Source organism: Diplotaxodon limnothrissa, linkage group LG1 (genome assembly GCF_057381915.1).
Source record: "Diplotaxodon limnothrissa isolate DT_005_m linkage group LG1, D_limnothrissa_male_GT1.1, whole genome shotgun sequence".
NCBI classification, from domain to species: Eukaryota; Metazoa; Chordata; class Actinopteri; order Cichliformes; family Cichlidae; genus Diplotaxodon; species Diplotaxodon limnothrissa.
Window position 1 is genome coordinate 40867196 of NC_140596.1, and position 15007 is coordinate 40882202.

The window sequence follows — 15007 nt, forward strand, 5'->3', positions numbered from 1 at the left end:
AGCGTCTGTGGCCGGTCTGTTAATATCAACACTGTACTGTATTGATTTTGGAGAACATTAGGTTGCAGTCGTGCAGCTGCAACTTGGTGCAGAACGAAATGGCCATTACGTGAAATGCCTATGGTTGTTATATTAGCCTCGATAGAAATTACCTGCTTTATGCGACGTTCAGTTCAAGAGGCTACACCATCGTCATAAGCAAAGCATGTATTTTATGCTACATAAAAAATAAACATTTAAGTAAATAAAATGAAGCTTTATGGTAGAAATACAATTACTGGCCACTTTGTTAGTTACACATGTCTAGAACCAGGTTGGAGCACATTTTACCTCCAGAACTTTTTACAACAGCATGCTGGAAACTGTCCCCTGATACTTTATTGACATAACAGCATTACACACTGCTGGATTGAGCTCTGGTGACCGTTAACGCCACTGGAGGCCAGTGACGTTTTTGAGCTTTGTGACATGATGTGTTTTGTGCTGAAGTTGGCTACACTGTGGTTATAAAGGGGATATGGTCACCAACAATACTCAGGTAGGCTGTGTTGTTTACACAATGTTCAACTGGTACTAAGAAGTCCAAACTATGCCCAAAAAATACTCCCAACATCATTAGGCCACCATCAGTCTGAACAGGATAGCTCTAAGGCCGGATGGATCCATGCTTTCATGTTTTTTAAGCTACTTTGTGACCCTACTATCTGAATGCAGCAGAAATCAAGAGTCATCAGACCATGTGTGGTCTTTTAGCTGCACTGCTTCAGGGTTCAACATTCTTAGCCTGGCGGGGCGAAGGACACTGTCTCAGCTGAACTATGGACACGAACACACACATACACTGATATGCACACACTCATCCCCCCTCCCTTTCCAAACGCCTTCGATGCTTGTGCCCAGCACATGGCATGGCAGTCAACTGGACCAGCGCAGACATGCTGCAGGGCCGGATGCGCTGTCTACACCGGCTCTCTCTTACCCTTACCCGCCCTTGTTGCTTGTCTTGTGTTTCTATGGTGTATTGACAGTCATGTGCTTTTTGTGCTGAGGTGTTTTTTCTGTTATCAAACTGTTCTCCCACTAGGAGCTCAGTCTGAGTGGAGTTTTTTTCTCCTCCTCTTACCTCATGTTATGTATTTTTGTTGTTTTTTTCCTATCAGCCGACCTTTCTGACATGTCTCCCCAATGTGATGTTTGTGTAAAGTTGGTCAGAAGGTTCCTTTGTAAGTGCGCATGCGCCATTAGCGTGCTGCCTGCTGTAACCCTAATTTCCTTCGGGATTAATAAAGTATTCTGATTCTGATTCTTGATGTTCTTCTCTGTAACTTGGTTGTGTTACTCTTTTCTTTCTATCATTTTAAAGCAAACTGTTCTTTCTCCTCTGACCTCAATGAGGCATTTTCAAACAGCATGTCTTTAGATTGGATACTCTGGTTTTCTCACACAAAGACAACCCAAACAGGTGGATTTGAACCCAAGACTTTGCTGTGAAAACAGTGCTAACCACCGTGTCACTGTGCCGTCTTCTGGAGAAAGGTTTTATAGTCGGATGTAGGGCTGGGCCATATCATACCGTTCACGGTAATACCGGTGTAATGTTGGGCAACGATAAGAAAATGAAATATCGCGATAGAATATGGGTGAAATGCGCATGCGCAGTGCCTTTGTTTTCATACGCACATGGCGGCGACGCAGAATGAGAAGAGCAAAAGTGGATCGTTGAATGAAACGGATGAACCAGAACTGGTTTGTAAAATGCTGCAGCTTCAGTGGTGTGGAACTGGTTTGGCTTTCGTCCGTCAGATACACAGCAAAGCACTATTTTTGGTAGCGCATGCTAGCGGGCCGTCGTTATTACCGTATTTTTTGGAAAATACGGCACACTTAAAATCAATCCTTTGATTTTTCTGAAACTCGACAGAGCCCCTTATAATCCCGTTTTGCACTAATAAAGTTGAGGAGTATTTTGTCTAGTCAATTATATCGTCAGTTATATCGTTATCGCAAATTTTCAAATGTATATCGTGATAAATATTTTTGGTCATATCGCCCTGCTCTAGTCGGATGAGAAAGATTGATATTTGTGCACAATAACATGAAATACATGTGGAGAATTAAAGGCACCAACTCTCAAGCATGGTGGCGATAGCATTGTGCTTCAAAGCTGGTTGACTGTCAGTGGTACTGGCACATTGAACAAACTAAATAGAATAGTGAAGACGACACAGTACTAGGGCTGCCACAAACGATTATTTTGATAGTCGACTAGTCACCGATTATTTTTGCGATTAGTCGACTAATCAGATCATCATCCATTGGACGTAAAACGCACAGCTTATTGCACCAGCAGCATCTGCTCTTATATAACTATCATTAGCTTACAGCTTTAAGTGTTTAAGGTCTGTGCTAACTAAAAATAAAGACAAGATGATAGTTTATTAAATTTTAATGAAATTTGCAGATTGTTTCGGTGAAGTTTAATAAACTCCTTGCTATCTAAAATATAACAGGACACCAGAGTAAATTCTCGAGCATCTCACACTTCTGATAATCAGCTGTCTGCTTGACGTTTATTCAGCTGTGTAAAAACTATAACTTTAATCTCAGCCAAACCGATTTACTCAGGAATAAATAAAATACTAAAAAAGCAAAACAATAACATTTTGAAGTTTCTAAGTGACTTATATATCATGTTTAACCTGAGTAGTGAAAGACGGCGGTGGGTTTGAAAACGATTTGCCGGGAGTCCGGTGTTCTCACGGCTCTAGTTAGCCTAGCCCCCGGCTAGCTATCGAGCTAGTGGGGAACAGACGTCTCCAAAAACGTCGGAGCGCTTTTGAAAATATGTGGTGTCCTGATAAACTGAGCAGATATTTGAGGTTTACACAGCTACATTCTCGCCTGAAAATATGTTAAACGTTTATTTTGTGACCCAGAAAGAATAATAAGAGTAATATTAAAACTAACTAGCTGCCGCCATTGTTGGAAACTGAGCTGGGCTGCGCTATGAATTCTGGGACACAGCTTCTTCTTCTTCGGGGTTTAACGGCAGCTGGCATCCTTGTACATGCAGTGCTGCCATCTTCTGTTTCAGTCCGTTATTACACTCTTAAACCCTGCTACTTATTCCTGCGTCTTTTGGGATCTTACAAAGCTTCAAACGACGCGTCGACTATTAAATCAGTCGTCGACGATTTTGATAGTCGACGTAATCGTGACTAGTCGACTAATCATGGCAGCCCTACACAGTACCTCTAAATTCTTCAACTTTACTTTAAATCAACAGCTGGACAATTGAAATTTGGACACAGTTAGGATGACTATGTGTTTGGGACAGTGATACCAAACACATAGTCAAACTTGTTTTGGATGGATAAGGCAGGCAAACAATAAGCTTCTGGAATAGACTTCCCAAACACTTAACCCTGCGGAAAATTTATGGACTCTGCTTAAAAGGTCTGTGGTAGGAAACCAAACAATTAAAATCAACTCTAGTGGTTAAATATGAATCCACAGTTATGCTACAAGTCTGTTGATGGATGCCAAAGGTGTCTGGCTGGGGTGAAACCTCATCACGTTATCCAGAATAAGTGTATGTACATTTCTGACCTTAACACTAGATATCGCCCAATAAAGTGGCCATTAAATGTATAGCATACTGCCATCACCAATGACATGTGAAACTTTTTTGGGTCAGTATCTTGACCACGGACGTTTTGACATAACACTGGACAAAGTGTTAAGCAACCACCTGAGTTCCTCATAGTTTCCCAGCGAGATATAAAAGTCAAATCATTTCACTAGCTTACCCATGCAGTAGCGAGTTGCTCCTGCTCCTTCCCTGCTCATTCTCTGCCCTCATAGTCTCAATTTGGATTAAGAGCTGCTCCTATGAGAGAGAGCATGTTACAGATATTCTTGTTACCTACTGTAGCCATGAAGAGGAAAAACCACCACTGCTATAGAACAATTTAGAAAAAGCAACCCAAAATATAAAAACACACAAACAGGAGGAATTCTTTATTTTTATTTCCTTACTTTCTCATGGTGGGACTCCTCAATTAATTTTTTGGTGTGCTCGAGTTCTCGAATCAGGGCATTCTGAGAAACAGGAATGATAAGAAATGCTTAACATGGCACATGACTAGCCATGCGACACAGATTTAACAGGAACAACAAATATTTATTTAGTTAGTTAGCTATGAATACTGTGTCCTCAGCTTGCCGACGTCTTTGTTCATCAGCCTAACTTTAGAATTAGGCACTAGAGAAGTGCTCTACCTTATCCTCCAAGGCAGACATCCTCTCTTTGAGGTGAAGCTGAAGTCTTTCATTGGACTCTGAGAGGAGCTTATCCACCGTCTCAGACAGACGCTTGTTGTGCTCCTCATTCATCTTCTCCCGTTGCCGTGCCTACGAAAATAGCAACATTTTTATACAACGCACAGCTGTAGCAATGCAATGAGAATCAAGCTTCCAGTAAGAACATTTCCCCTCGTTCTCACCCTGAGCAGCTCCTGGTTTTTTTCCTCGAGCTGGGCCTCCAGCTGCCTCAGTCTCTCTTCAACATTGCCATGGCGTTCCTCTGCCTGAAAACAAAGGTTAATGAGAAAAAACTACAAATCTGTACAAATATGTTTCTCTGATTTCATGTATTTAACCCACGCAGGGCTGAAAATCTCTAAAGCCAGACCTTACTATCCCAAACCCTCTACCATCCATCCTGGAGAAGGACCTTGCTAAAAGTCTTTTTATTGTACTGCTTCAAGGTTCAACATACTTTTTTTTCCTGTGTTTGACATGATGAGAACAGGTCCTTCGAAAGGATGAAGTCACCAACGTTTACATATTTTAAAAGGAGCAAAAAGCCAAAAACATGCACTGTAACACAACCCAAAAATAATAAAGCAGCTCATGCGTCCCATAATGCAGATCTACCGTATGGCAGCCTTATCTAAGTTTCACCACTGACTACACACCTGGGTTATGAGGGTTACCGGTTCCTAAAACATTTAGATTTATGCAAAAGCCAACAGGCAACACAGCCTGATCTAGTTTTCTTGTAGCTCTTATAGGTGGGGTCTCCATAAGTCTTTGAGAAAATCAGCTGGAACTTCCTGTTTGTGTCAAGACACCAAAAACTAGGTGCCTTGTGTTTCAGAGGAGAGGAGACGAAAGGTATCACCACGAACTATCAACACCGCTTACTAGCACATGAAGCACAAACACAGAAGCTGTACAGATAAAGCCAGATCACAGCTACGATTCAGGTTTGACGGAGTATTTTGATCAAGTTTGAAACTGCACTTAACCAGGAATGTATTCTTTGTTTCACAGACTTCAGGTACATTTGATTATTTTGGCTTGATTTCATCTGAAAATCTAAACACACTAGATTTGCTATTGGTCTGGTTAAATTCAGCAACAAGGGATAGTGAACCTCCCAGTAAGCAAAAAGGATTGGTTTAGCCGTCTGGATAAAGCTGGTCTACCTTTTTCAATATCTTAGTGCCTTTAGAGCCACACAGAACACACTAAAGACGGAGGTGGTAGGAACAGCATGAAGAACACACAAAGACAGCATGACAGACACAAATGAGAACAGGATAATAATGCAAACATTTCAAGAGACTGAGCACAATTTCAATTAGTTGCTGAAGGGAGAAAGCCTGTGTTGCAAGTTGCACAAATGAAATAACATAAGAAACCAGGGCAGTCATTTCTAAGTGTGTCTGTGTCTCTGCTGTATTCTGTATATTAAGTGTGCGGTTTAAGCACCACTCAAAGAGGAAATAAAATGCAAATTAAAAATGCAGGGATGAGACACGGCAGTCTGCTTCTTTTCTCTGTTTGTTTCTGAGTCTTTAAACAGGCGTAAATAAATGAAATGAATGGCACTAATTAAATTAACAAAGAAACAGAAGGGGCGGACAGACTAGAGAAAGATGACTTTGTAGATTCTACTCACTTTCTGATAAACATTAAAAGGTTCGATTGAGTAGACCAATGAAAAACACTACATTCAAAAATGTACAGAGAGCCAGACAAAATACTAATAAGGTGATATGATGCTGTTGCAGTGCAGTTATGCAGCAGGATGTTTTGTCCAAAATAAAGATTCTAACTATAAATGGATAAGAACAGGAGCTGAGTTTCTAAAAATAGGTCACTGTGAATATTTGGAGGAACATAAATAATGGCTTCCTCAGCAGCTTCCATGCAGAGTTGCTGTAAAGGAACCTCTTTAACATATCTGGTGACGTTACGCAAACTTGTACCTTTATTCAGGTATTATGAGGTGATGCAATTTTGAGTCAGCTCCATTTAAAATAAATACATATATACACAGAAATGCAATTACAAATGAACAGTAGTTTTAAAAAGGTGCAGATGCTGATACCTTTGTGAGAGCAGCGACCCTCTGGGCTAACTCTGCTTCCACCTCTGGCAGTGTCTCTGCCTTCCGGATGGTCTGCTGCAGCTTCTGCTCAGCCAGTTCCAGCTTTTCCTGAAGTTGCCGGTTTCTCTCTTCAGTCTACGACAAACAAATCAAACCCAAACAGTCATGAGCAAATACGTTTAAGACTGTTTTGTCCCTTCATTCCAGTCTCAAAGGTGGCTTTCAGATCCACAAGGAGCAGAGAGTACCAGAAAACACACTTCAGCACAGGGGCAGAAAAAGAAAGACAAAAGGGAGATGGGGTCAAGGGATGCACGAGGGTGGGAAGAGCAGGAAGCGAGTGACAGAACAATCAAAATGACACAGAGACAAACAAAAACCAAGAGAGGAGGAGAAAGACATCTCCATCTCCACTGAGTACTTGTAAAGAAACAAGCCAGTGTCTTCAAGGCTTCCCATTAAGAGCCTGCTGCGCTGCTCAGTGTGTGAATACAGCAAGAATTCCTCAATAGGAGTCTGACAACTGCAGGCAATTCCTGCTGGCAGCCAACTCTGAGACTCAAACAATAAATTCCTCACTTGTCTGCATACCAGATTAAAGTGTGTGGGCGCTTGCAGACAATAGCAATATGATGAAATGACTGCAAATTACAAACAAACTGATCCAATTTTCTCTAATGCCAAACACACAATTAACTGATTATCTGAGTTGTGGTGGCTTTATACAGTCTTAAACAAACAGCACGGGACCTACTTGTCTGTAGAGGGAGTCTTTATTGGCCACTTCATTCTCCAGCTTGTCGTTGAGGTCGTGGACAGAGGTAGCCTCTCGCTGAGCTGCCAGGTAGCGCTTCTCTAGAGTGGTAATCCTCTCCTCCATGTCTTCCTTCTGAGCCATAGACTGTATGCATAAACATATTGCTTTAGAGTTCTCAGCCTTTGTGACAGGAATCCTTCTGATTGGGCATCTTTACACGAATATGAGAAGAAGACAAGGCACTAAAAGAATCCTGGTACTCAAACATGAGCAAACATGTTAACGCTGCTTATACTGTCCTGCTGTGCAATGTTTAATGTCATGTTATCATGTTTATAGAGCACTGGATCTTTTGAAGCACTCCGCTGTTAAAATCTATAAAAACTGTGCTAAAAACATTGACAGATGTGTGTGAACAATGCACACATGTACAAAGTCGCAAACTCATATTTCAACACATCTCTTCGTTACAAACAGATCGTGTCCTCTTTACCTCTCTGAGGTCTCTCTGTAGTCTTGTGTTCATGTCTTCAGACTTAATAAGGTCCTTTCGGGCTGTGTCCAGGTCCTCCTCCAGCTCAGTGATGCGTGATGCCATAGCAGCCATGCGCTCCTTCATTTGGCCCAAATCGGCCATCTGACGGTCCATTACCTCCTGGAGCTCGCCAACCTTACCGAATCCAGGTGCAGACTCGTCTTCCTGGCTCGACGAACCGTCCGATGACCGCTGTGGGCAGATTGACATCGACTTTAAGATGTATATACAGAATATTGTGTTTTTTTCCTGGATGAGCGTTGTGCTGTTATTGTTGGCTATTTGATAATCAAGAAGTTTGAGTAAATTAAAGACTTGTGATGAGAAAAATGTAAACATCTTGCACTGAAAATTCAAATGATCACTGCCTGCAAGACAGGACTTGGAATGGATTTGAACTCCTGAGAGTTGATTGTCCTCAGACAATGAGAAGCTGATAAAGATTATTAATTGAAGTACAGAGAAAACTGCAGGATACCCGCTTTCTAATTTTTGTAATTTGTTTGTTTGTATGACACAGTGTAGCACATTCTATTTCATCATTTTAATCAATTAAAGGGAATGAAAATTTAAAATTAAAATAACACACATGTATTTTGAAACTGTAACACGCAGGATTATTTGTATACTTGTAATTGTTCTCATTCTTAAAGCTGATAAGAACAGAACAATTCTACCTGATCATGTTCACTACAATACATTACAATATCACAGCAAATTAAACTATTTAATCCTCTAGACATTTGTAAAACATGAGCAACTTTGTTGCCCTTTGGTTCTCACAAACATGCCACTTCTTATACGCTGTTGAGTAAGCTCACCTTGCCATTAGTGCTTGGTGTGTTTTCAGAGTTGTGGTTAACTTCGCTGGTTCCATCAGCCAACCCTCTCTTCTGACTGTTCTGTTCCCTGAGGTAAGCCAGCTAAGGAAAAGACCAGTTTGTTAGCACCCTGCCAAGTCATTCATTGATTTGTTGAACTAAACAACTATAACGTTAACCAATAAACAAAGTGCACAATTCTTTAAGACTTCCTTTCATCCTGTAACATATTTTAAGCAAGTGCATATTTAAATGTTCACACAAACGCCTCACAGGTCTTGTTTTAGGAAGTTACGTTTCTTATCAAATGAGGCAGGTGTTTGATTTTATGTGCAATGGCATGCAGGCATGTGTGTGGTCCCAGTTTGACTTCCAGGAACAAAAGATGACTGCAGCACTGTAGCGTGAAGCAGAGAGGAAATCTAGGACACCTCCCTGAGATCCTCTGGGCCTTTAGTCAATTTTAATCCCATTCAGTACACAGAAGACTCCGGATTCTTCGTACCTCATACACATGAGCTTTGAATATAAATTTCTTTTTCAGACTCAGCAGCACAGATAGACAGGATGCTATAATTATTAACATTATTATTCTGATAAAAAAAATATTAAGCAATGTTTTACTGATGCTTGTAGCTTACAGGCAGCAGCATTTATAAGTCTAAATCAACGAGTCTTTTCATCAGCTGTCACCGAGGACACTTTGTCATTTGAAGTGTGAACCTATTGAAACATGGTCTTCTCGTGTCAAGATGGCGCCAGTGTCTGACACCATCTTGCCGTCTGACTCTGTTTGTACTAGTGTTTTATTTTTACTTTGTTTTAAAACATGCTAACTCTCTGCTTGTATATGATCACAAATGCTGCTGGCTTTAAGATCCTCTCAGTTAAAAACTCTTTATTGCAATCGTGGATATCAGGGAACCTTCTCCCCACCGCTCCTGTCAGGAGTTCCAGCTTGTCTCCGTTGTGTTCCGGCGCTACCTCAACTGAGAGGGCACCGCAGACGCCGTGGGAAACGCAGTGGCTTATTGGTGAGAATGAAGGCTACCTGCACACGATTTCGGAAAATACCTCACCCTATCCCGACTGGATTTGATCGCGTCAACTACTGGCACTCTCTGGACATGGCTTACACTTGCCTGACACCTGTTGTCGGGCTTACGACAATAACCCCGCGCCAGCGTCTCCCCCGTCTTCGCTCAGGTGGAGTAAACCCTCAGAACCTACGGCCGATAGGTCGGGCACCCACATCGGCCGCTGAGCCACCGATACCACTAAGATTAAGTCTTGTTAATGCTCGATCGCTAGCAAACAAAACTTTTATTCTTAAGGACTTCTTTACTGATCGGGATCTGAATTTAATGCTTTTAACGGAAACTTGGCAGAGTCGGTGAGTCCAGCTGTTTTACTGAACTTTTACCGCCTGACTGTGAATATCTTAATGTGCCGAGGATGACTGGGCGTGGTGGTAGAGTGGCGGCTGTTTTCAGGAAGAAGCTCTCTTGCAAACAACTCTTAACTCACTCGTATTCTAGTTTTGAACTTTTTTTTTTTTTTTTTTTAGTTTTGAACTTGTGACGTTTGAATTGGGGCATCCCCGCCCGACACCCGTTGCATACAGACCTCCAAAATACCACAAGGATTTTACCCAAGACTTTTCAAACTTCTTAGCTGGAACTGTGTCAAACTACGATCGAATCTTAATCGTTGGAGATTTTAATATTCATGTGTGTTGTCCCTCCAATTCACTGACCAGAGACTTTTTAAGTTTGATAGACTCCTTTAGTCTTGCTCAACTTGTGTCTGGGCCAACCCAGAAACAGGGTCATACATTGGATCGTGTGCTGTCTTTAGGGTTACCGGTCCTAAACATGGAAATATGTGATGCTGTTTTTTCTGATCACTGTCCTGTTGTGTTTGATATACTTTTATCTCTGCCATTTTACACCTCTTATTTCAACACGTCGTTGTCGTGTTTTTATACCAATCTGCAACAGAACAATTTTCTATTGCTTTTAAAAAAGTTTTAAGATCTCCCCTTGGCTTTGGTACCGAGGAAATGACAGTTAATTTCTATGATAAATGCAAAACTGTCCTTGATGAGGTCGCTCCTTTTAAAACTATAAGTTCGAAACAACGACCAGACCCATGGATAAATAAGGCCACTCGTTCAGCCAGTAAGTTAAAAAAAGATGGGCTGCAGGTGTCCTTTCTCAAGTTGAGACAGTCTGTACAGGTACCTAGAAAAGTCTAGGTTTTTTTCTAATGTTATTGAGAATAGCTCCAATAATTCTCGGGTTCTTTTTTCAATTATTGACTCTGCCCTGAATATTTCCCCAGCTTCTTGTATTAATAGTTCCTCAGACACCTGTGAAAGGTTCTTACAGTTTTTTATCATTAAGATAAAACAGCTTCGATCTATGATCGCCCTGCCTTCACATGACGTTTCTAAAATATCCACCTGCTCTGCTGTTTTTGATCAGTTTGAGCCTGTGTGTCTTGATCAGGTGGAGGAAGTACGTAGTGGCACAAAGACATCATCGTGTCCAAATGACATTATTCCAACACATCTTCTAAAAAAGATTTTTAAGGTTGTCAGTTCTGACATTTTAGCAATTTTTAATAGCAGCCTTAGCTCGGGTGTTTTGCCAGCATGTTTTAAACATGCTGTTGTACAGCCTGTACTTAATCTTGACTCCTCCGTCCTCACTAACTTCAGGCCTATTTCAAAGCTCCCCTTCCTGTCAAAAATTTTGAGAAATATTGTGTTTGTTCAGCTGCAATCTTTTGTAAATGGACACAATGTTCTTGAGAGGTTTCAGTCTGGTTTTAAAACTCTTCATAGCACAGAAACTGCACTTTTAAAGGTTCTTAATGATCTTTTATTAGCCACTGACTCAGGTGACTCAGCTGTGCTTTTAGATCTGACCGCTGCCTTCGATACTGTTGACCACAGCATCTTAATCTCACGGTTGAAGCATTGTGGCGTAAAGGGCACCCCATTAGAGTGGTTCAGGTCATACCTGTCTGACAGGACCTTCTCTGTGAGCTTTGGCGATTTTATTTCTTCCTCAGCTCCCCTTACTTGTGGTGTTCCCCAGGGATCTATACTGGGACCAATATTGTTCTCCATTTGTATGCTGCCTCTAGGTCTAATTTTTAGAAAATATAACATTTGTTTTCATTCATATGCCGATGACACTCAGATCTATCTTCAACTGAAGGGAAACAGTCCTGCCTCACTAGAACCCTTACTTCAGTGTCTCGGTGAAGTTAAATCTTGGATGGCCTCTAACTTCCTTAACTTCAATGAGAACAAAACCGAAGTGATAATTTTTGGACCAAGCGGCTATCCCAGCACCTAGCCAGACCAGCCTGGCAAGGCTGCAGTTAGTCCAGAATGCTGCAGCTCGTCTTCTGACACGTACTAAAAGACGTGAACACATTTTCCCAGTGCTTGCCTCTCTTCATTGGCTCCCTGTCCGCTTCAGAATTAATTTTAAAATTTTATTGTTGACTTACAAAGCCCTGAATGGACAGGCTCCCGGGTATTTGTCTGACCTCTTGCAGACTTATACCCCCCCCCTTAGATCTCTTAGATCAAGTGATCTTTTGCTTTTAGCTGTACCAAGGTCGAGGCTGGTTCATAGAGGCGATCGAGCATTTGCAGTCGTAGCACCTAAGCTGTGGAGTAATTTACCCCTATACATCAGACAGGCTCCCACTGTCAATCTTTTTAAATCTTATCTTAAAACGCATTTTTATTTACTGGCTTTCAATACAGCATGAGAGTTATTTGTTAATTCATATTTGGTGTTTGCTATCAATACTCTAAGTTATTTTATTAGGTATGTTGTATTCTTGTACAGCACTTTGGTCAACGCCCCTGTTGTAATTGCTACAACAGGAGCGTTGCTATATAAATAATTAAACTATTAAACTATTAAGGTGGCAGCAGCAGCAGAATCCCAATACAAGTTTAGTGAGAGCATAAACCAAATATAAAGATAAAAGTAGACTAGATGGGTAGTTAACACTTCCATTTTAAATACAACACACATAACTTTACCTTCTAACTCACCACTACCATTCACACCTATGGGCAATTTAGAATTATCAGTTAACCTAACCCTAGGAACTGCACGTCTTTGGACTGTGGGAGGAAGTCAGAGCATCTGGAGAGAACCCATGGAGGAGAACATGCAAACTGCACACACAAAACAAACCTAAGTAAACTTCTCTGTAGTAATTCTTAATATATTGTGTTTTCTTACTTCTTTGTGTGAAAAGGTGAGCTGTTCCTCCAATGCGCTGCATCGTTCCAAAGCAACACGAAGTCGCTCCCTAACCTTGAAAATATGAAATGGACATAAAGCAACATGTACAGTGGGGCAAAAAAGTATTTAGTCAGCCACCGATTGTGCAAGTTCCCCCACTTAAAATGATGACAGAGGTCAGTAATTTGCACCAGAGGTACACTTCAACTGTGAGAGACAGAATGTGAAAAAAAAACCCCATGAATCCACATGGTAGGATATGTAAAGAATTTATTCGTAAATCAGGGTGGAAAATAAGTATTTGGTCACCTCAAACAAGGAAAATCTCTGGCTCTCACAGACCTGTAACGTCCTCTGTAAGAAGCTTTTCTGTCCCCCACTCGTTACCTGTATGAATGGCACCTGTTTGAACTCATCATCTGTATAAAAGACACCTGTCCACAGCCTCAAACAGTCAGACTCCAAACTCCGCCATGGCCAAGACCAAAGAGCTTTGGAAGGACACCAGGAAAAGTATTGTAGACCTGCACCAGACTGGGAAGAGTGAATCTACAATAGGCAAGCAGCTTGGTGTGAAAAAAATCAACTGTGGGAGCAATCATCAGAAAATGGAAGACATACAAGACCACTGATAATCTCCCTCGATCTGGGGCTCCACGCAAGATCTCATCCCGTGGGGTCAAAATGATCATGAGAACGGTGAGCAAAGATCCCAGAACCACACGGGGGGACCTGGTGAATGACCTGCAGAGAGCTGGGACCAAAGTAACAAAGGTCACCATCAGTAACACACTACAACGGCAGGGAATCAAATCCCGCAGTGCCAGACGTGTTCCGCTGCTGAAGCCAGTGCATGTCCAGGCCCGTCTGAAGTTTGCCAGAGAGCACATGTAGATACAGCAGAGGATTGGGAGAATGTCATGTGGTCAGATGAAACCAAAGTAGAACTTTTTGGTATAAACTCAACTCGTCGTGTTTGGAGGAAGAAGAATACTGAGTTGCATCCCAAGAACACCATACCTACTGTGAAGCATGGGGGTGGAAACATCATGCTATGGGGCTGTTTTTCTGCCAAGGGGACAGGACGACTGATCCGTGTTAAGGACAGAATGGAATGGGGCCATGTATTGTGAGATTTTGAGCCAAAACCTCCTTCCATCAGTGAGAACTTTGAAGATGAAACGAGGCTGGGTCTTCCAACATGACAATGATCCAAAACACACCGCCCGGGCAACAAAGGAGTGGCTCCGTAAGAAGCATTTGAAAGTCCTGGAGTGGCCTAGCCAGTCTCCAGACCTCAACCCCATAGAAAATCTGTGGCGGGAGTTGAAAGTCCGTGTTGCTCGGCGACAGCCCCAAAACATCACTGCTCTCGAGAAGATCTGCATGGAGGAATGGGCCAAAATACCAGCTACTGTGTGTGCAAACCTGGTAAAGACCTATAGTAAACGTTTGACCTCTGTTATTGCCAACAAAGGTTATGTTACAAAGTATTGAGTTGTATTTTTGTTATTGACCAAATACTTATTTTCCACCCTGATTTACCAATAAATTCTTTACAAATCCTACCATGTGGATTCATGGATTTTTTTTTCACATTCTGTCTCTCACAGTTGAAGTGTACCTCTGGTGCAAATTACTGACCTCTGTCATCATTTTAAGTGGGGGAACTTGCACAATCGGTGGCTGACTAAATACTTTTTTGCCCCACTGTAACTCCAAAAATGATGAACAATGGTTCACATGTTGACATGCACCAATACTGCAAGAAAAACGGTTTAACAGAATTGTACCTTTTCGTCGAGGGCTTTATGGTGTTCAAAAAGTGACTTCAGGGCTTTGAGGACCTCCACTTCACTTGAGACGCCTGCTGGAGATTGAGCCTGCCGCTTCACCACAGTCATCCTCAGACTGCGCTCATGGCGAGACACCAGGCACTCCAAGTGTTCTAGCAGGAGCTGGATACACAGAGAGTTACAAAAAAAAAAGTCCAAATCATTTCTCATCATCGACTCGCATCTGAAAAACTTTTTAAGTAAACAAATGCAAAACCAGTCAAAATAAGAAAGATAAAAGTCAGCACTAACTGCTGCTGCAAAGTGCTTTATCATTTGTAGCTGAAATATTGTGATGACTAAGCAATTTGCAATGCCCTAAGCTGTGACAACAGACACTGTCTGTTCTGTCGGTGCTATGACAACCATCTTTTCTCAT

At 41.7% G+C, this 15007-nt stretch overlaps 1 protein-coding gene across 3 annotated transcripts in view; it reads right to left on the bottom strand.

Moving 5' to 3' along the window:
- The window catches only part of ppfia1 (PTPRF interacting protein alpha 1), a 48665-nt gene that overhangs the window by 13334 nt on the left and 20324 nt on the right, over positions 1–15007 (bottom strand). For all 3 annotated transcript variants that reach the window (XM_085350402.1, XM_085350397.1, XM_085350408.1), the window contains exons 4-13: positions 14587–14751; positions 12791–12865; positions 8514–8615; positions 7651–7884; positions 7155–7301; positions 6401–6535; positions 4506–4589; positions 4282–4413; positions 4039–4101; positions 3810–3889 (exon numbers count right to left, since the gene is read on the bottom strand). In XM_085350402.1, coding sequence (XP_085206528.1) covers positions 3810–3889; positions 4039–4101; positions 4282–4413; positions 4506–4589; positions 6401–6535; positions 7155–7301; positions 7651–7884; positions 8514–8615; positions 12791–12865; positions 14587–14751 — 1217 coding nt within the window. The remainder of the gene's footprint in view (positions 1–3809; positions 3890–4038; positions 4102–4281; positions 4414–4505; positions 4590–6400; positions 6536–7154; positions 7302–7650; positions 7885–8513; positions 8616–12790; positions 12866–14586; positions 14752–15007) is intronic.